A 22,003-nucleotide genomic window follows, 5' to 3' on the forward strand; every position below is an offset into this window, starting at 1 on the left:
AATGTTTATTATACTAAAATATTCAATATTTCACTTAAAGAAAATAAAGTTAATTAAAAATATTTTTTAGTATTAGAAATAAAATATTAAAATTATATGGATGTTGTGATCAAAAAATATTATAATGTTTTTAACATTTTGAAAATCAAACGTAACAATTAAATAATCGTAAAATAATATTAATGTTATAAACTGTAATACTATTTTGCTAGCTAGGTATATGTTATTTATATTGTTGACTCAGATTATTCCTATTTTTTTCTTAATATTACCATTTTTAATAAAACATTAACAAACATAATTGATAACACATTAACTTACTTAAATTGTGTAGAACTAATATCAAGTTTTAATAGTTGATTTTCAACAAAACACACAAGGTTAATATTTTCAAATAGTGTATTGAGCACATTTATATTAGGTTCATCTTTGAGTAGTATAATTTGGGTAAAATAATTTTCTAACTGAAGAGAAATTTTATCATTAAATATTGGTTTTTCATCTGAAATTAAATAAAATCATGATTTTTGAGGAAAATACTTATTAAGTAAAATTTCAATAATTAATTTTGAATTTTAGCTTATTTTTTATTTATCTATTTTACTTTTGCTTTCTAACTCCACAGATGACTTTGGCATTATTCTTGGAATATCTTGTAATTTTAAGTAAAAATATATATTATTAATATTGTTTGTACTTATATTGTCCAAACAAATTTCAGTAAACAAAAACTTGTCAATCCAAATATTAGTTATCATAAAAACAATAATGACTGCAAGTAATTTCGGATCTACTTTTGAGAGAGCTGAAGTAGAAGCCGGGTGTATTTTTAATGGCAACATCCACTCAAATAAAACATCCATATACTAATAAAAAATATTTTTAGATAATTCATTTCAATGTATTACATGGTCAAAACATACAGATTCATTATTAGTGTGTCCTAAATAATCTTTTTCCTTGAACAAAACAATCAAAGTTCTTAAACTGAAATCATTTGGTTCGACTATTTTGTTCACATAGAGTCGTATTATTTCAACATAAAGCTCATTTTGCCAGTAATTGGATAAAATTAGAGATTGTAGTAAATTGTGAGAAGTTTCAAGGTTATCATTTGAAGTAATATTCCTAGTACATGACAAATATATTAAAATGCTAAGACAAATCTAAGTAATTCTTTCTAAAAACTTGAAAACATTTACTTTAATGTATAGTTCCAAACATCTTTATAAAAACATTTTGCTCGATAAGAATCAAAAAAATTGAAACAACTTTTTTTTTCTATTTCAATTAAAACTTTGCAACACCTAAATAGTTTCAATTTTGTCAAATAATATCAAACATAGTTGAAAATTACTTTTAACTTACTCAAGTAGACATTTGACTACGTTTTTATCTTTACAAACATTAAACATTTTTGAAATTTTTTCTATCAAATAAATGTATTCATTATCAGATAATGGTACCGTAGTTGAATTACTTTTCAGAATTTGTGTGACTATGGATGTCCTGTAAATAATGAAAATTATAAATTAGTAAGTTTGTAATAATTTTAATTTACATAAAAATAATAATTTGTAAAATTCATTTATTTAATTTTTGATTTGTTGTTAGAAAAAAACAGGATCCTTCAGAACATTCTCAAAAATTAAGGCTACAAGTGTTCATTATATCACTTTATCCAATCCCCCTTTAATAAGTAATTAGTAGGATTTTCATGAAGTTTTATAATAATGTTATCAATCACTTGAGACTCATGAGTTGGGAATTAGCTATGCCTAACGGGAAAAACTCATCCTAATAGCGAGAGAGACTGAAATTTGATTCCCAGTCCATTGACATATTTTTTTTCTGTTTCTAAGTCTTTACATTGTAGAAGTGTCCACAGTGTGGAGAGTGTAATGAGGCAACAAGTTGTATTGAGGATTGCAGGTCAATCACTTTAGTGGTTAGACCTTAATTTGAAATGAGGTGGTGTGATTCAAAGGGGGAATGTAACCCACAAGGGACCACAATCAAAGATGATCGATAAAATCTGATAGCCCTATGTTATTAACAACTTAAGAGACTCGGTAGTTAGAGAACAGGTATGGCAGCCAGGTTCTAACCATAAGAAAACAATTAAGGTATTTTAGATATTAATAGAATAGATATAGATATAGGAATAGATATTTTGTTTCAAGTAGTAAAATTTTCTATAAGTTATATCAATATAAAGTTAAAATTTTTTAAAAATATTCAGATATGTTATTTTAAATAAATATTATTTTTGGATATTATTTTGTATAGTAAAAATTGATAACTTTCAGATAATATTATTTAAAATTAAAAAAAATGTTTTTTAATTTTAAATAGTATTCTATAGTTGGAGCATATCTTTAATGAGAGAACTTTTTTAAATTTCGAGGAAAATGTCTTGAAGAAACTATTATTTGTGATTATGTGTCATTGAGCAAAACTGATTCAATAGAATCTAAATACAAGCAACAATAGATACAAAAACAAAATATAATAAAAATCATAATAAATTAATACCTTATCAAAATTACAATAAAAGTATTCAAATGTATTATTATAATTAAAATAAAAATACATATTTACCAAAAATACTTATTTTCTATAGACCTTAAAGGATTTATATTATCAACAAAATTTAATAAACTGATATCAAGCTTTTGTTTCTTTGATGTAGAAAAATTGTTTGGTGTAAAATTCATCGAGTCCGATTTAATACACATATAAACCTAAACATAAAGTGATATAGATAGAAGTTATTTTATTAATAACATAAACTAAAACAATTAACTTAAAAAAAAAGTACAAATATAAAAAAATATAATTATGTTTAATAAAGTTTTAATGATTTTTATGCAATATGCATTATAGATATACACCAATATAAGCTGTATCCACTTGAACTACATCCCAATTTTATATATTAATATAATATATATTTTTTTGTATGTATCTCAATATGTACTCATCCTAAAATTGTTATTGGTTTATTAAATTGTTTATAAGAAAAGCTATAAAAAAACGCCTTTTACAAATATTAAAAAATATTTATATTTTAACTATTAAAAACAACTAATAAATAAAACCCAGCACAGGGGGGTCGCGGCATAGTTGGATCAAGTATAATGATATCTGACAGTGATTAAAATCACTATCAAAATAAAACGCTTTGATGCAAAATCTTTGGATAGTGTTTAATTTTGAAAAATTAGTGTATTATTCCAAAAGCTACATGATCTGCTAGTTTCTTATTAATATCCTGATTAAGATAAAGTATGTCGAATGAAAAAGGGATTATTAAAAAATATTATTTCTCATAAAAAAAATGTGTTGATCCATACACTTTTCAATAAGTTATAGCATTATAAAGTTAAAAATGTAAAAAATAATATCGAGAATTTTCACACAAAAATAGCATTCGGTAGCCATTTGCACTATGAAAATAAAATAAAGTCTGAAATCTATATTATATAAGCTTTAATTTAAGATATATATAAAAGTATCAGTATTTCCTGAACACTTTCAAAAATTAAGTTGAAAAAGTTCTAATTTCTATATGCATTTTTATGTTTTGAACACCTCCTGCATTAAGGGAAATGGTCCGATTAAAAAAAAAAAGTATGTCGAATGAAAGAAGTATATAAATATTATTTCTTATAAAAAAAATGTGTTGATCCATACACTTTTCAATATGTTATAGCATTATAAAGTTAAAAATGTAAAAAATAAAATCGAGAATTTTCACACAAATATAGCATTTGATGGCCATTTTTATCGTGAAGACAAATTAAAGTCCGAAATTTTTTTTTTCCATAATAAAGTATATTACATTAGCTTTAATTTAAGATATATATAAAAATGTCAGAATTTCCGGAAAACTTTCAAAAGTTAAGTTGAAAAAGTAAATTTTTTATTGTTATCTGTGTATTACTCGATTGTGTTATTTATTACATATTATTTTACTTATAGATTTTTTAATTTTTGAAAAAATTATGGCAGTTTTAAGTAAAAAAATTTTCGAAAATTTCGAAAATTAACGATTTTAAAATTTGTAATTTTTTTTTAGATTTCACCCATTAAGGGAAACGAGGGAAATTTTTTCAATTTTTAAGGGTAATGTCTTCGACTAGATACGATTTATGATCTTTTGACGTATCGTTGAAAGAAATCCGTTCGGTGAGAGCTGAGAAAAAGTGGTAACAGACACAAAAAAAAACACATCATAGTAAAACCAATACCTTCTCAGCTTTGCATCGAAGCTAAAATAGGATTTTAACAAAGCCTAGGAATGTATATAATTTTTTTTAAATACCCAAAATATTTAATAAATCAAAAGTTATTAGATTTGTCAAAACACTGTGGACCATTCTGTATAAACTGAGTGATTGATTAAGGATAAGACACTAATTTTCTTGGAAACTATTGAAAAGAAAGAAAAAAAAATGTTTAATATAAAAAACAAACTACAGTAATATTTAGTAAAATAATTTTTTTTCGTTCCTTCAGGGTAAAGAAATTTAAACTTTAATTTTCTTTAATGGGAATCCCTATTTTTAGTTTATTAGTATCTTCTTCTTCTTATTCTTCTTCCTCGTCTTAATCCCAACTACTTAGGGTCGGCCACCCTTATCCTAAACTTCCACTTGACATGATCTCTCATGACATGACATCAGCTGTCCTCAAATCGCATTTAATAGCATATCACCATCTCTTTTTTAGTCTTACTCTACCTCTTCTTCCTTCAACATTCATTTCTATAACTGTTCTTACAACTTCCGATTCTTCTCTCCTCATAACATGACCAAACCATCAAAGTCTATTTTCTCTCATTTTATCCACGATTGACGCTACATCTATACTCCCTCTTATATGCTCGTTCCTTATTCTATCTTTTCTAGACACTCCACTCATCCATCTAAGCATTCTCATCTCTGCTACATTCTCTGTTATACTTTCTTATCAACCGCCCAACACTCTGAACCATACATCATAGCTGGCCTTATTACAGTCTTGTAAAATTTACCTTTCAGCCTCATTGGAATTCTTTTATTGCATAAGACGCCAGACGCTTCTTTCCCTTCAACCACCGGCACTTAATTCTGTGTCTTACATCCTCGTCAATACCACCACTCTTTTGCACAACTGACCAATACTTAAAACTCTCCACCTCTCCAATCACGTCCTCGCCTATTGTCACTGACCTCCTCATTTCATCTACCTCGTGTTCTCTTTTGTCAAACTCGTACTCAATATACTTTGTCTTACTTCTACTTATTCTTAAACCCTTTTCTTCAAGAGCTGATCTCTTCACCTCTAACCTTTGATTAATTTCCTCCCTATTTTCTCCTATTAACACTATATCGTCAGCAAACAACATGCACCATGGCACCTCTCCTTGTATTTCTCTAGTAATTTCATCCATCACTATAGAGAATAAGTAAGGGCTTAAAGCAGAACCTTGGTGCACTCCTACTCTTACCCGAAAACCTTCTGATATTCCTCTCTCGGTACTCTGTCATACGCTTTTTCCAAATCTATAAATACCATACACAGCTTTATCTTTTTTCTCCATCCAGTTGACACGGCACCGCCTTTTGCTCTAGGCTGGCGCTCACCCGTGTCTCTCTCGATATCAGCCGTCCAGCTATTAATATGACAATCGGTTGTCATCGGTCGTCTCCCCGCCCTTGACACTGAGATAAGGCCGCCGCCGAATATGGATTACCGATATTGCGTCCTGTTCCGTTTTCGACGTTCACCTGAAGTGGTGTATTTTTTNCGACGTACCCTGAAGTGGTGTATTTTTTTTGCTGTTGCGTTTTCGGACGACTACCTTAACCGGACATATTTCACCTATGCGAACGTTTGTTTTCTTTCTGTGGTTCGTTCAGATATTTTCGGCTCTACCTCTTAGTGGAAATTTCGACAAATTGTGTTTGCAAATTTATCTGTGTGTTCTTGACCGCACGCTTTAACTTAAGGATATATCCGTTAAAGATCAGTAATTGGAGTAAACTTAAATTAACTATAATTGTGATTGAAGTCGTGCGCTGGACTTAGTGTTACACCTTATTAAATATCTAATAGCGGAATAACATCTATATATACATATATATATATATATATATATATATATATTAGCGCGCAGTGAAGCATCACCGGTTCAACCGTAAACAGTGGATACGCGTAACAGTCTTCTTTCCTTTTGCTTTTCTGCCATACTTTGAATTGCTATTTCTTACTTTCTATGATTTTTAAACGTCCTTTATCCCACCACCAGGTTTCCTTGTTTCCTGGCATTCTACTCCTACTCTCATAAACAATCTCCTTTGCAGTATTCTTTACACAACTAACAAATCTATTCCACACATCACTTATATCTCCCTCGACATTCCACACAGTCCTCTCTTTTACCGTCTTTACAAACTCTTTTTCAATTTCCACCACCAGATCTTCAATTTTTCCCCTGTGTTTCTTCTATTTTTGTTTATTCTCTTTCTGGTACACCACAACTCCATTACCATCAGTCTATGTTGTGATATTAACTGTAATGTAAAAGTATGATAGAAAAAAATTTCGTTTTTATAATATTTTTTATATGCTAAACCATTCATCCATGCTTGTTAAAGCTTAGTGATTTTTGACCAATTTTCTACTGATAATTTGCTGTTTAGTATACAATTGTTTGTTGTTTGTTCTTCATCTCACATAAGTTTTTATAAATAATTTTTGTTACCATAACTGTCACTTACGATAACAAGAATAAAAACTGATAATTATTTATAAGAGATTGTAAAATTAAACCTAAATTAATGTTGAATTAGTTTTTTTTTTTTAATTCAAAACTTTAAACGATTTTAATTGCAAACAGTTAATTGAAAAAAAAGATTATTGTATGAAATTTTTTCTATCATAAAATCAAACTAAATAGAGGTTTTTATTAAAGAAAATTAAAGTTTACGTATTTTATTCTTAAAGGGATTTAAAAAAAAATTATATAACTACATATTACTATAGTATTTTTTTAAATAAATAACATATTTTAATTACAAAAATTTTTAATTTATAATGGTTTTTAAGAAAATATATTTATGGTTCCTCAAATTCATGTTTTATAAAATATCTTCATTAAATAAATTAGCTTTAATTTTTTATTAAAGCTAATCATTATTTAATTTTTATTAACATTAATGGTTCTTTTTTGGACTTTTGATTCTAAAATAGCAATTATTTTATTCAAAAAATCTTTTTATATTATTTGAATTTCATAAGTTACAACTTTAAAAGTTAAATTTTAGAGGCAATCAAGAAAGCCATACATATTTTTAAAAACAACATCTTTATTAGGTTGTAAATTGGATAAGTGAACAGGTTTTTAACAAAATTAGGGTGAACAGTTTATCGTATTTATATAAACCACTAGCATTAATCAATACACCACATAACTTTTCCATCTTGTTAAGATAAGTAAATTTTTTTCAGTTTTCCCCAAAACTTTAAACAGCTATAACTCATTTATAATGGAATAATATAAAAAAATTAGAGTAACCAATTGAAAATCTGAAATTAATAAAAGTTTAATCATTATTATTAAAAAAATAAAATAATGATTAGCTTTAATATTTTATAGATATTTTATGAGGCATAGCTAAGAAAACACTATATATATAATATATAAATAAATTTAATATAGATCACTGAATTATGCATTATATTAAGTTTACTCAATAAAAAAGAATATCACTATTTTGTACTATTATCTAAATATTATCACTATCATTTTACAACTACAATTTAAGATTTAAAATTTAAATTTTTTGGTCTAAGAGTTTCATGGTATTATGAAATTAATTAATAACTGTTAAGCCCTAGACATATGTCCCCTTTGTCTTCTATTAGCTTCAGCACTGTATCTTATGATAATAATAAATGAATAACAATTTTTTACCACATTAAAAGCTACAACAGCCAGCTGTTCAAGGTAATATAGACAATTTTCAATGGGATTATTTTTAGTAATTTGAATTTCTTGATGAGCAAATTGATATATTTCAAATAGAACCTGTGACCAAATATTTTTATTGACAATACATGAAGCTTTGTGTTCAAAACCAACCAACTTAGGATGATGAATTTCAATAAATTTGATGAGTAATTTATACATATATTTTTGTACCTATAAAAGATATTTATATAACTAAATTGTAATAAGAAACATAATATTTTTTATACAGACCTTTTTTAATCCATTATTTTTATAAAAATGTATTAGAGTTATTCCATTTTCTTCGGAAAATTCACAGAGCGACATACGGCATTCAACTCCAATCTTCATTTTTAATAAAATATTGAAAAATATCATATCCATAATTTAAATATGAAAAGTTTACATTTATTTAAATATAACTCTATAAGCTTTTCTTTTACATTAACATATTTTCTCAAGCATGCAAAGTATACTATTAATAAAATTGAATATTTTTTTTTTTTTTTTGAAGGAGTAATACTACTAATTTACTTAAGTAAATCATTTTATGAAAAATATAAGTAATAAAATGAATTAATGTTATTGCACTATCACTATTACCAAAATATTATTAAAAATATTATAATTATTATTATTAGATTTGTAATACATATAAATGCTTATTTCAGAATATTTTGAAAATCTATTTTAGTATGTGAAGAGCACATATTTGAACTTGCTGAACACTTATTTTTAAGGCATAATGTTTTATTTTTAATACATATTTTTTCAATTTTTAATGTATACTTGAATGTTTATTTATGCGTTTTATGTGCATAAACATGCACTAAAAGTGAAGCTTGCTAATCACACAATTTATACAATAATACAGAATATTTTTTAAAATGCTATAACAAGGATAGATTTTCTTAATAAACGGGGCATTAAATATAGTTGCAATTTATTTTAATTACTCTTCAGGAATAAAATGTTCCAATTATAATAATTTAAAAAAACGGCAGTACAGTGGAATCACAGCACAATATGGACATGACAAGTATAGATGATATCTGACAGTGATTAAAATCACTATCACAAGAAACCCTTCGATGGAAATCTGTAGAGAGTGTTTAATTTAAGGAGATTGGTGGATAATACACAAAGCAAAATGAATTCCTATTTCCTTGATTATTCCTTAGTAATTTTTTGATTTAGAAATATAATATATGAATAAATATTTATTATGGCAATTAAATTAGTATGAGATTGATATTTAATAATGTAGTGTTTCAATTTTTTTTTGGAGAATTTATAAATAATTATGAAGTAGTTATTACTTTTATGGAAAAAATGTATAAAAGTTGAAGGGCTTGGCACAAAACTTTTTAGATAATAATTTGTTGTTAATTATGAATAAATGGTTTACAAAAAATGTTCATCAGAGTCAAAAATATACTTTTATTATTCAATTCTTCGTGCTAATTTCAATTCAGCAATTATATTTTATCTATTTCCAACAATTTTTGATAATATTACTAATTAATTAAAAACTATAGGATAATAGTTATAAGGAAAATAGTTCTAAATATTTCAATTGTATCATCTTTTTAAACACCGAGAGTTACATAGAAATGATTAATATTTTTTTTTTTAATGATTTATTAGAATCTTATTATATAATAGAACAAGGAAAAAAACGCTTTTCTGGGAAAATTACTTAGCGTGATCGGATTTTCAAAAATTTTTTTTTCAACGAAAGTACTCGGTCACCAGACTCCGGGAAAATTATTGGCGAAGGTCGGAAAATTTTTGCCGCTCGCCCGCGAGCGTTTTAAAACTTCGACCGTTTTCGAGAAAAACGCTCGCTGACGCCAGCGTTTTACGACTTAAGGTTTGAAATTTTCATCAGACCCGCCCAATAACATTCCTGAGATATGATAAAAAATCAATTCAATCCGATAATTTTTCACCGTTTTACGAGATTTTTTTTTTCATGCGCTCGAAGCGCCAGGGCGCGCCGCCCGAAATTCTTGCGACACTTTACGACATGAAAACGCTTTGATGCAAAATCTTTAGATAGTGTTTAATTTTGAAAAATTAGTGTATTATTCCAAAAGCTACATGATCTGCTAGTTCCTTATTAATATCCTGATTAAGATAAAGTATGTCGAATGAAAAAGGGATTATTAAAAAATATTATTTCTCATAAAAAAAATGTGTTGATCCATACACTTTTCAATAAGTTATAGCATTATAAAGTTAAAAATGTAAAAAATAATATCGAGAATTTTCACACAAAAATAGCATTCGGTAGCCATTTGCACTATGAAAATAAAATAAAGTCCGAAATTTTTTTTTTTCATAATAAAGTATATTATATAAGCTTTAATTTAAGATATATATAAAAGTATCAATATTTCCTGAACACTTTCAAAAATTAAGTTGAAAAAGTTCTACTTTCTATATGCATTTTTATGTTTTGAACACCTCCTGCATTAAGGTGTGATGGTGTCACGTTTTCATAATCGTGAGAATTATTTTAATAAAATACAGACAGCACATCCACTGCCTGAGACTGATGAATTAACAAATAATATTTATTGCCAAATCGGCAATAAGTGTAATTATTATAAAAACCCAATAGACCTGACCATCGGCGTCAGTCGACTCCAGTGCTTTGTGTCATTCATCAGTCTCAGTATTCGGTTGTCGCTGTCCGGCTTACTGTTTAAAGTAAAGTCTTTGTTTATTCCTTTTCTAACCTATATACTCTTTTCCTCGACATTTCAGAGTACTTGTGTCTTGCACTTCGTCTGCACCTCGTACTTTGTTATACTCCTTATCTGGTACGCCCAGTATTTGTGTCTTGCACTTCGTCTGCACCTTATACTCGGCTACCCCGTTCTCTCTTTGAAGTACTTGTGTCTTGCACTTCGTCTGCACCTCATGCTTTGTTATAATCCTTATCTGGTACGCCCAGTATTTGTGTCTTGCACTTCGTCTGCACTTCATACCTAGGTGTTACTCTTATTCTCCCTTCCTATAACAACAGCCTTTCGACACCCACAGCTAACCCGGAGTGTCAGCCGAGCACGGTGACTGCTGTACGACAACACGCACGTGAATACCTAGACAGCAGGCACCACCTCCTCATATTCATCTTCGTACACACACTTACACATAGTTTCACATTTACCCATTTATACTTTTTACTGTGTTACGACAAAGGGAAATGGTCCGATTAAAAAAAAAAAGTATGTCGAATGAAAGAAGTATATAAATATTATTTCTTATAAAAAAAATGTGTTGATCCATACACTTTTCAATATGTTATAGCATTATAAAGTTAAAAATGTAAAAAATAAAATCGAGAATTTTCACACAAATATAGCATTTGATGGCCATTTTTATCGTGAAGACAAATTAAAGTCCGAAATTTTTTTTTTCCATAATAAAGTATATTACATTAGCTTTAATTTAAGATATATATAAAAATGTCAGAATTTCCGGAAAACTTTCAAAAGTTAAGTTGAAAAAGTAAATTTTTTATTGTTATCTGTGTATTACTCGATTGTGTTATTTATTACATATTATTTTACTTATAGATTTTTTAATTTTTGAAAAAGTTATGGCAGTTTTAAGTAAAAAAAATTTCGAAAATTAACGATTTTAAAATTTGTAATTTTTTTTTAGATTTCACCCATTAAGGGAAACGAGGGAAATTTTTTCAATTTTTAAGGGTAATGTCTTCGACTAGATACGATTTATGATCTTTTGACGTATCGTTGAAAGAAATCCGTTCGGTGAGAGCTGAGAAAAAGTGGTAACAGACACAAAAAAAAACACATCATAGTAAAACCAATACCTTCTCAGCTTTGCATCGAAGCTAAAATAGGATTTTAACAAAGCCTAGGAATGTATATAATTTTTTTTAAATACCCAAAATATTTAATAAATCAAAAGTTATTAGATTTGTCAAAACACTGTGGACCATTCTGTATAAACTGAGTGATTGATTAAGGATAAGACACTAATTTTCTTGGAAACTATTGAAAAGAAAGAAAAAAAAAAGTTTAATATAAAAAACAAACTAAAATTTGGAATATTATAGACTGATAGTAAGACACACAAATTAAGTTAAAAAATTAATAAATTACAAAGTAAAATTATTTAATTTTGTAGTTGAAACCTATTATATCAAACCTAAATCGTCAATAAATACTTAACAAACATTAAAAATTAATGATTTTAATTGTCTATATGGAAAATGTGAGCTAAATATCAATTTAATTGATATTTATTGAAGTTATATTGAATCTAAATGAGTTAAAAATTTGTATTCATCCATATTTTTTTCAAATAGTTATGGCAGTTTTAAGTAAAACAAAATAGAAAAAATGTCAAAAATTAGCTATTGTTAAATATGTCATTTTTTTGGAGAATTCTCCCATTTACTGGAAACGAGGGAAATTTTTTCAATTTTTGAGGGTAATGTTTTCAACTTAATACGATTTATGATCTTTTAGCCTATCGCTGAAAGTAATAGGTTTAGTGAGAAATGAGAAAAAGTGGTAACAGACATACACAAAAAAAAAGAAAACACTTCACATCACTATGTTCCCTTGGAGGTCATAGTGATGGGGTCACTGATTTTCATAAAATTTGTATAAATTTAATCTATATTAAATACAAAATAAGAGGTATTTTGAATTTGTTGCCAATTAAGTCGAGAAAATTGACTTTGAAAATTTTTAATTTGTTTATAATAGGGTCATTTTTCATCTACAGACAATAACGTGTTGGGGTCGAATCGAGAATATGGGATCTTATGACTCGTTGAATCTGGTTTGTTATACTACACACACCACTCATTATTCTTTAGTCTATATATATTATTCTCTTTTAGTCATCAAATTAAAAATATATTATGTCAATAATTTAAAATATTCCGAGAAATATGTCTAAAAATACATTGATACAAATCTAATGTAATAACTATAAGAAATTCTTTAGTTATGACAAATTATCTATTTTAAGTAAAATAATATGTAATAAATAACACAATCGAGTAATACACAGATAACAATAAAAAATTTACTTTTTCAACTTAACTTTTGAAAATGTCCCGGAAAGTCTGACACTTGTAAATATATCTTAAATTAAAGCTAATGTAATGTACTTTATTATGGAAAAAAAAAATTTCGGACTTTAATTTGTCTTCACGATAAAAAGGGCTATTTTTGTGTGAAAATTCTCGATATTATTTTTTACATTTTTAACTTTATAATGCTATAACTTATTGAAAAGTGTATGGATCAACACATTTTTTTTATGAGAAATAATATTTTTTAATAATCCCTTTTTCATTCGACATACTTTATCTTAATCAGGATATTAATAAGGAACTAGCAGATCATGTAGCTTTTGGAATAATACACCAATTTTTTAAAATTAAACACTATCTAATGATTTGCATCGAAGCGTTTTATTTTGATAGTGATTTTAATCACTGTCAGATATCATTATACTTGATCCATCTATGCCACGTCACCACTGTACCGCGAACCCCCTGCGCTGGGTTTTTTTTATTACATGTTTCTATATAAAACAAATTTTTAAAAAAACCATTTTTATTTTCACTGGTATTTAACAAAACATTTTATAGTTATAATCAAATTTTATAATACGCTCAATTGAGTAGATTTTTTTAACAATATTTTGATTGATTTTTTTAGTTAATGTATATCATTAAAATTAATCAAGTTTTGAATATTGAATTGTAGAATCTTTTAAAACACTATAAGTTACTTAAATATGATTACTATGATTTTTATTGAAATCATTTACTCAGTACTCAGTAATCATTTACTCAGTAGGGATACCAAGAAACGAATGAAGATGGAGTAAGAGTCGAAGATTGGGCAGAAAAGCAGCAACTAAAGCTAATCCATGATCCGAAATTACCAAAGTCATTCAACAGCAGACGTTGGAAAAAAGTCTATAACCCAGACAATATATTCGTAGAGGAAAATATTGAACAACTGAGCGTAAAACGGGTAATAGATCCTATCCCTCTAACACAACATTGACCCATCGATGTGAAATTTTGACAACAATACGTCCAGTTATGGTACCGTTTCAAAGACGTTATAATTTCAAGAAAGCGAAATGAAGAGAAAACGCAATGGCACTAGACCAGGTAATTGAAAAAATCCAACCAATACCGGAACATTACGAAGACTTTGTGAAAATAATAAAGGAAGTTTCAAAACAGTATATACCCAGAGGTTGCCACCAATATTATATACCAGGGATAAAGAAAGAGTTACAGAAGACCCTTGATGAATACACAGTAAGATATGAAAACGACCCATTTGACGATAAAACTATTCAAATAGGATAAGCCCTTTTGACAGATATAGCTGAGGAAAGAAGAAAAGAATGGCAGAAGACAATAGAAGACATAAATATGGTGCAAAATAGTAATAAGGCTTGCCGTCTTTAAAAAAAAACTAAACGGTGAAAAAAACAACGGATTCATACATACGAACGTTACGGCAAACGAAGTGGCTCATCAACTCCTACTAAATGGAAAGACGAAACGAACTGTTAAAGAATCCAAAAAGATTAAGAGGAACCCGTGCGAAGAAATTAACACGTTCATGACAGAACTAGATACTAAAGAAATAGAAATTGTCATTAAAAGTCTTAAAAACAAGAAAGCAGCTGGTGCAGTTGGCATACCTAATGAACAAATCAAACACTTCGGACCTATAACGGTGATATGGATCACAACACTCTTTGGAAACTCCATAAAAACGAAAAAATACCGAAAAAGTGAAGAGAATTGCAGGTTATAGCGTTGCTCAAACCAGGTAAAGACCCTGCAGAAACAAAGTTACAGCCCGATCTCACTTCTATGCCACCTATATAAATTGTTTGAAAGGCTTGTTATAAACAGAATAACAAATCTCGTTGAAGACAAGATTATCCACGAACAAGCTGGTTTCAGAGCGGGCAAATCATGCACCAGTCAAGTACTGAATATCACGCAACATATCAAGGACGGATTTGAAAAAAGAAAAATAACTGGAGTAGTTTTTGTCGATCTCACAGCCGCCTATGATACGTTGAACCATGCAATGCTTAGAAAGAAAATCTACGAGATGACAAAGGATTATTGCCTAACAGAAATCATAGGAATGTTACTAAAGGATAGACGGTTTTATGTGACACTAAATGGCAAGAAGAGCGAATGGCGAAAACAAAAAAACGGTCTCCCTCAAGGGAGCGTACTGGCACCAATGCTGTTCAACATTTACATGAACGACCAACCAATAGGAACAGCAACACGACATTTTATATACGCAGACGACCTGGCATTAACGGCACAAGGTAAGAAGTTTGAAGAAATCGAAGAAAGACTGGAAAACACCCTAAAAGATTTTACAATATACTACCAAAAGAACCGAATCCATCGAAAACGCAAGTATGCGCATTTCACCTTAAGAACCGAGAAGTAAAAAGAAACCTGCATATCAACTGGAATTATTGGTAGTCAATGGGTAGCCGACGCGAAGACACTACATACGTCTGCGCTAGCTTTATGTTTCTCGACAGGGGAGTATGCGTGTCCGGTCTGGGGAAAATCAACACACTCAAAAAAAAGAGATATGACCCTTAATGAAACTGTCCGAATGATTACTGAATGCCTCCGACCAATGAACATACTTAAATTATACAGCTTGAGCGGAATTGCTCCGCCACAAATACGACGGAAAGTAAGTTCAATGACCGAAAGAACTAAGAAGGAAACGGACGGCCGCTATCCTATGTATGGACAGATACCACCACCAAAACGCCTACGCTCCAGAACAAGTTTCCTAAACAGTTGTGAACCACTGAGTGTTCCTTCTCAGGAGCAGCGGATTAGACTATGGAAAGAAGAAGATTCTTCCACGGAATTCACCAATAAAGAGAACCTCCCATATATGTTATGGAGAACTTTAAACCGACTAAGAGTAGGCGTTGCTAGGACTAACAGTAATCTAGCGAGATGGGGTATTAAGGAAAATCAACTGTGCGGGTGTGGACAGATACAGACGGATGACCACATTCTGCAATGCCATGAAGCCCCACATAAAATAGCGGACCGAAGAGATTTGATGGGACGCATTACGAGACGTAGGCTAGAGTTTGTCGAATACTGGAACGGTGAAGGGATCTGATAGTTGTCGATCAAACGATAGAAGAACTATATATATTACGTAAAATTAATAATTCAAAGGAAAAACCAAGAAAAATAAATATAGTTAAAAAAAAATAAAAAACACGCTTTTAAAGCACATCGAACTAAAATGTTCAAAATAATTTTTAGTTCGATGTGCTTCAAAGGCGTGTTTTTTAATTTTTTAAACTATATTTATATTTCACTTTTTAGTTTTATGTTATGATAGTAGTTACTATCAATATCATGGTTGTAACGGGTAACGGGAAATCAGGGTTCGATTCCGGGGAGGGAGTCTGAGAAACGGCTACCACATCCAAAGAAAGCAGCAGGGGCGTAAATTACTCACTCCCGGAACGTGGAGATAGTGACGAAAAATGACGATACGGAAATCATCCCTCGTAATCGGAATGAATACTTTATATCTCTTAATTAAAATAAAGCGTGTAAATAAATAAATTTTAATAGTAATTAGAATATATATATATATACAGGTGTTCAGTAAATAAGGAAACGAATTTCTATTGTACTCATTGTTTGTAACAATTTAACTGTTTCCTAACTTACTGAACACCCTGTATAAATATATATACGTAAGGCGCATTAGACGCGGGCGGTATTGGTCAGTCAAAATAAAAATTTGTTTATATATACAGAGTGTTCAGTAAGTCAGGTAACGGGTTTCTATTGTTCTCATTGTTACAAACAATTGTAATTGTTTGTAACAATGAGAAACCCGTTTCCTGACTTACTGAACATTCTGTATAATATTGATGACAAGCACGCGTATACGGGTACGATAACTAAAAATAAATTTTTATAGGAATAGTGTGCCGTCGTGTGGTGAGCGAGGCGTGGGGAGGGGTGAATGCGTTATGACAGTCTAGTCTAGACGACGGAATATGCGATAACGCGTGGCGTTTGGAGAGTTACATACATACATACAGGTGAAACTAATATAAACGTGTTAAAAATATATCTGTTAATCTACAATAATAATCACGATTATAGATAGATTTAAATCTAATAATGCAATCCAACTATAACATTAATTACAATTGCGTACATCAATTGGCGGCGAGCGGTGATCGGGGTGGAGTAAATGCGTTACCACAGTTTAGTCACAAGTCCATAGACGACATAATAACATGTGGCGCGTGGAGTTACAAACTTACAACTAACAACATATACACGTGAAACTAATATAAGCGTGTTAATTAAAAAAACTAAAAAACACGCTTTTAAAGTACATCGAACTAAAAAGTTAAAAATAATTTTTAAAATTAACTTAAAACAATAATGAACGAAAAATACTAGTATTATTGTGAAAAAAAGCGTCAGGCGCTCAATATACAAAAAATATGGCATAAAGCACCCACGCTTTTTTTCACAATAATACTAGTATTTTTCGTTCATTATTGTTTTAAGTTAATTTTAAAAATTATTTTTAACTTTTTAGTTCGATGTGCTTTAAAAGCGTGTTTTTTAGTTTTTTTAAACTATATTTATTTTTCACTTTTTAGTTTCATGTTATGATAGTAGTTAATATCAATATCATGGTTGTAACGGGTAACGGGAAATAAGGGTTCGATTCCGGAGAGGGAGTCTAAGAAACGGCTACCACATCCAAGGAAAGCAGCAGGCGCGTAACGTGGAGGTAGTGACGAAAAATAACGATACGAGAATCATCCTCCGTAATCGGAATGAATACACTACATATCTCTTAATGAGAATAAAGTGTATTAATATATAAGTTTTAATAGTAATTAGAATATATATATATTTAAAGGGACTTAAGTACGTAAACGTATCATGCATGAGGTATAGCCGTGTTTATGTGGGCGGGCATGGCGGAGGGAACATTATACACGAGGCATATACGGCAGCAGAGGCGTCGGCTGTAGGAATATATAAATGAATATTAACATATACGTATATACGTACAAATATAAATATATATATATATATATATTAATATTAGCGGTGGCGGTAGGAATATATAATCTTCGCATAATATCGCGGCACTTTCGCTGGCATCGACGACGCGTTGTCCGGCGTGTTCCTCGGACGTCAACAGGTTAGCAGCGTTGATAGCGACGGCGCGCGAGTGCGGATCGAATCGTAGACGTTGTCACTTTGACAACGGGAAGAAGACTACGGTATCATTTGCGGCGGAATGTCGTCGGGCGTGCGGCGCTTGCTGGACTTTGCACAGCGGCGTATAACGCGAGGTGTTGGTCAGTCAAATACTCATAATAGGGCGACGGCTGATAAAGGTGGCACGAGTCGTGGGGCATTGTGTATAATGAAACGACGCGGGCCGTGTCAATTACAATAAAAATTTGTTATATATATACATAATTGATGACGCACGCGTCTACGGGTTAGAAAATATTGTTGTCTACGAGTGGTGAGCGGGGTGGGGCGAATGCATTACAACAGTATAGTCTCAAGGTCATACACGACGGGATACGCGACATAATAACACGTGCCTCGTGGAGTTACAAACTTACAAACGACAAACAACAAACAACAAACAACATACACGTGAAACTAATATAAGCGTGTTATTAAAAAAAAATGACCCTATTTAAACTAATTAAAAATTCTCAAAGTCAATTTTCTCGACTTAGGAAGGGGGCATTGACAAAAAATTCAAAATACATCTTATTTTGTATTTAATGTAGATTAAATTTATATAAATTTTATGAAAATCGGTGACCCCATCTTGTTAGTAAAATTAATACCTTCTCAGCTTTACATCGAAATTAAAATTTTTCTTTTTACTAAAATTTTAGCATTAATCCAAGATTTGCTTAAATTGTACCCAATGAAATTAAACAATTAAGAAAAGAAATAACAAAGATTACTTATCCTAGCAGTAACTATGATATTATTACCTGAAATATAATTACTTACCATTTTATAAGCTGTATATACTAGGTTAATAATGTCTTCTTTGAAAGTATAATCTTTATTGGTTTCAATGCTATCTTTTATTGCTTTCTTTAAATAAGAAAATAACCTAGACATTATACTTTATTATTTATAATTATATCATACACAAAGGGATTAATAAACTATGCAACATGCTATTTGTTCACATACAGAGCTAGAACCAAACATTTTTTTTATTGATCTTTAAATATTCCATGATTGAATATTACGCTCTTAAATTTAAGTATTCAAATATGATATAATTCAAATATGAATTATAAATTAATGTATTAAATGTTATTATATAATAATTATTAATTACTAATTGTTAGTTATATATTGTCCATACCAGTTCTTAACGTAAAAATACAAATTTTCATTAATTTCACAGACTTAGAGCTATAAATTAATAAACAAAATTTATAAAATATATATACAATTTTAATGTATTCTCAGAAACTTTTTTTCTTTTTTATTTGAGTTATATAAAATATACAATATTAGTGCAATAAGTATAAAAGATGACAATGAGTTGTTGGGTTAAGATTTTGTATAACTAATTTAATTGAAATTTTGGATATCATTTGATATGTATAGTATTTGGGATTTTTACTCTGTAGGAATGAAATAATTTTACGATATACTTCAGGTGACTTAGTTTGAAATTTTTTAGTAATATCTATATAGCCTTTAATAAACATGGGCGGTGGTAAAGGGACAGCATTATTTCTTATAAATAACATTGTTTTGTGCATCAGTTATTACATTATTAGGTTTTTCTTCGTTATCTGACGTATGTAAAGAAGAGTATCGATTTGGCATAATAAATAGCTTTGAATTTCTTTTATAACTATTAGGTGAAGAAGGTGAGAGAGAAGTTTCAGAATGAAGTCTCTTTGAATTATTCTGCTGTTACCAATGGTTTTCGTCGTCACTACTTATTACTTGATTTTTATGTATTGTTGATGGAACGAGTTTTGAGTTTTTGGTTGCACTCTACTTTAAGTGAAGACAAAAAAAAAATGTCTTCCGGATGATGTAAAAATCACGCAATTCCGATTTATTTCTCATGATAGTAAGAGACTTTATTACAAAAAATTAAAAAGAATGTGGTTACAGGAGAATTGTCTACACGAAACTATACCCAGAAAAAAAATTATGAACAATGAAAATAAAAAACACAGCATAGTGGGAACGTGGCATAGTTAGGTTCAGAATAGATGATATCTGACAGTGCGTAAAATCACTATCATAAAAAACGCTTCGAAGCAAATCTGTAGATAGCATTTAACTTTAATAAATTGATGAATTATTTCAAAAACTACATGATCTCCTATTTCCTTATTTATATTCTGATTACAATATTTATGATTTATAAGTGTAATATATCAATATATATATATAAGTAGGGTAAAATAAAGAGAGATAGAACGGTCCGCCTCACTTTCAAACGTATGGCGAGGGAGGCGTGTTCTCACGATGGTGGTGGGAAATGGGAGTTGTGTTCAAGGGAGATGGTGATAGGTAAGGGATGTGTCTTTGAAGGTCATTCAAAATTGCGGTTTTTAAACTATATTGCGCATGCGCACTTTAACTCTACGTCAGGGGTGGAGAGGTTGTTCATTCAAAATTACTATTTCCTCCTACGGTGCCATCTACTGGAGAATAGGGTAAACTAAAACTTTATGTTAACTGATAACGTCAACTGACTAACGTACACATTACATTGAATAGTGTACGTTGTCATTCTTAGAAAAAAAAAATCAGACCATGACAATATTTTCTACAAAGTTAACAAAATTGACTTCATAGTATTGTTTTTTACACACAGACCATTTTATGCTGTAAAGACTCTATACATTAGTTTACTTTCTTTCTTTACTAGTATGACAGTTATGTCTAAAATAAATACACACTGTCAACGGTTGCGTTTAACATTCTATTCGAGTAGTATCAATAACATATTTGTACTGATGGTTGTTATCGTATTTTATTATGGTATTTAAAAAAAAAAATTACATACACACACACACGTACAGGTCTATGTCACACGCTGTTTATACATACCGTTGAAAACTATCAAACGATATAGACTGACGGCGGATCCTAATAGTGTATACTAGACATGAAGTAGTCGCCCATATAAATTTAGTTGTACCCGAAAGACGTTAAAATGATGTAACGGAATAAGTCCATCGGCTAAACACGACTTATACATATGGTTGCGGCTACTGCTGCGGATACAGCTGATGCGGTTACGGCGGTGGCGGCAGCTACAGCAGCAACAACGGCTGTATTGTAGTTATATTTTAACGTAAAAGGAATTTGTTAGAGTACACACACACACAGAGTCAATGTTGTAAACAACAAACGACCTAGTAGCAATGCTGTGAAATATTACGCCTACGCGTTATGCACGTGTTTTTTATCAGGCACCACGACTGTCGGAATGTCTAGAATGTGTAGTGGAACCACATAGGAGGGATATTTATAATTTACGAAACAGGGACTTAAACTTCAACGATAATGTCAGGGGTAAATTGGCACGGCGGTATATAGGTTTGTAACATTTCAAACGTGCGGATTCGACACAACGATACGCACGTTCAAGGTAAAACGCGTACCTACCCTGGAAAATTAATTTTTATTTTTGCACATGATTATCGATTTATTACATACAATCTATAGGCTTGCGGCAAGTTATGTTAATTTATGTCTGTTAATTAATGTTAAGTTTTCTTTACCGCCCCATCTTAAGGAGTTGATCCCTGTAACGATAATATTAATTAAATATGTTCTAAGAATAGTCAAGGAAACGTGTGGTGGCGGCGGCCGCCACTTAACGTACACTATTCAAT

General features: G+C 29.8%; 1 protein-coding gene across 3 annotated transcripts in view; it reads right to left on the reverse strand.

Moving 5' to 3' along the window:
* The window catches only part of LOC126895771 (serine-protein kinase ATM), a 64,833-nt gene that overhangs the window by 34,771 nt on the left and 8,059 nt on the right, over window positions 1–22,003 (reverse strand). For all 3 annotated transcript variants that reach the window (XR_007701718.1, XM_050667985.1, XM_050667984.1), the window contains exons 6-14: window positions 19,128–19,233; window positions 8,252–8,344; window positions 7,964–8,191; window positions 2,602–2,744; window positions 1,369–1,509; window positions 1,203–1,307; window positions 924–1,128; window positions 605–866; window positions 322–502 (exon numbers count right to left, since the gene is read on the reverse strand). Coding sequence is in view for 2 of the 3 variants with exons in the window: in XM_050667985.1 (XP_050523942.1) it covers window positions 322–502; window positions 605–866; window positions 924–1,128; window positions 1,203–1,307; window positions 1,369–1,509; window positions 2,602–2,744; window positions 7,964–8,191; window positions 8,252–8,344; window positions 19,128–19,233 (1,464 nt within the window). In the remaining variant the exon portion in view is untranslated. The remainder of the gene's footprint in view (window positions 1–321; window positions 503–604; window positions 867–923; window positions 1,129–1,202; window positions 1,308–1,368; window positions 1,510–2,601; window positions 2,745–7,963; window positions 8,192–8,251; window positions 8,345–19,127; window positions 19,234–22,003) is intronic.

Source organism: Daktulosphaira vitifoliae, unplaced genomic scaffold (genome assembly GCF_025091365.1).
Source record: "Daktulosphaira vitifoliae isolate Bord-2020 unplaced genomic scaffold, ASM2509136v1 Scaffold_1, whole genome shotgun sequence".
Taxonomy (NCBI): domain Eukaryota; kingdom Metazoa; phylum Arthropoda; class Insecta; order Hemiptera; family Phylloxeridae; genus Daktulosphaira; species Daktulosphaira vitifoliae.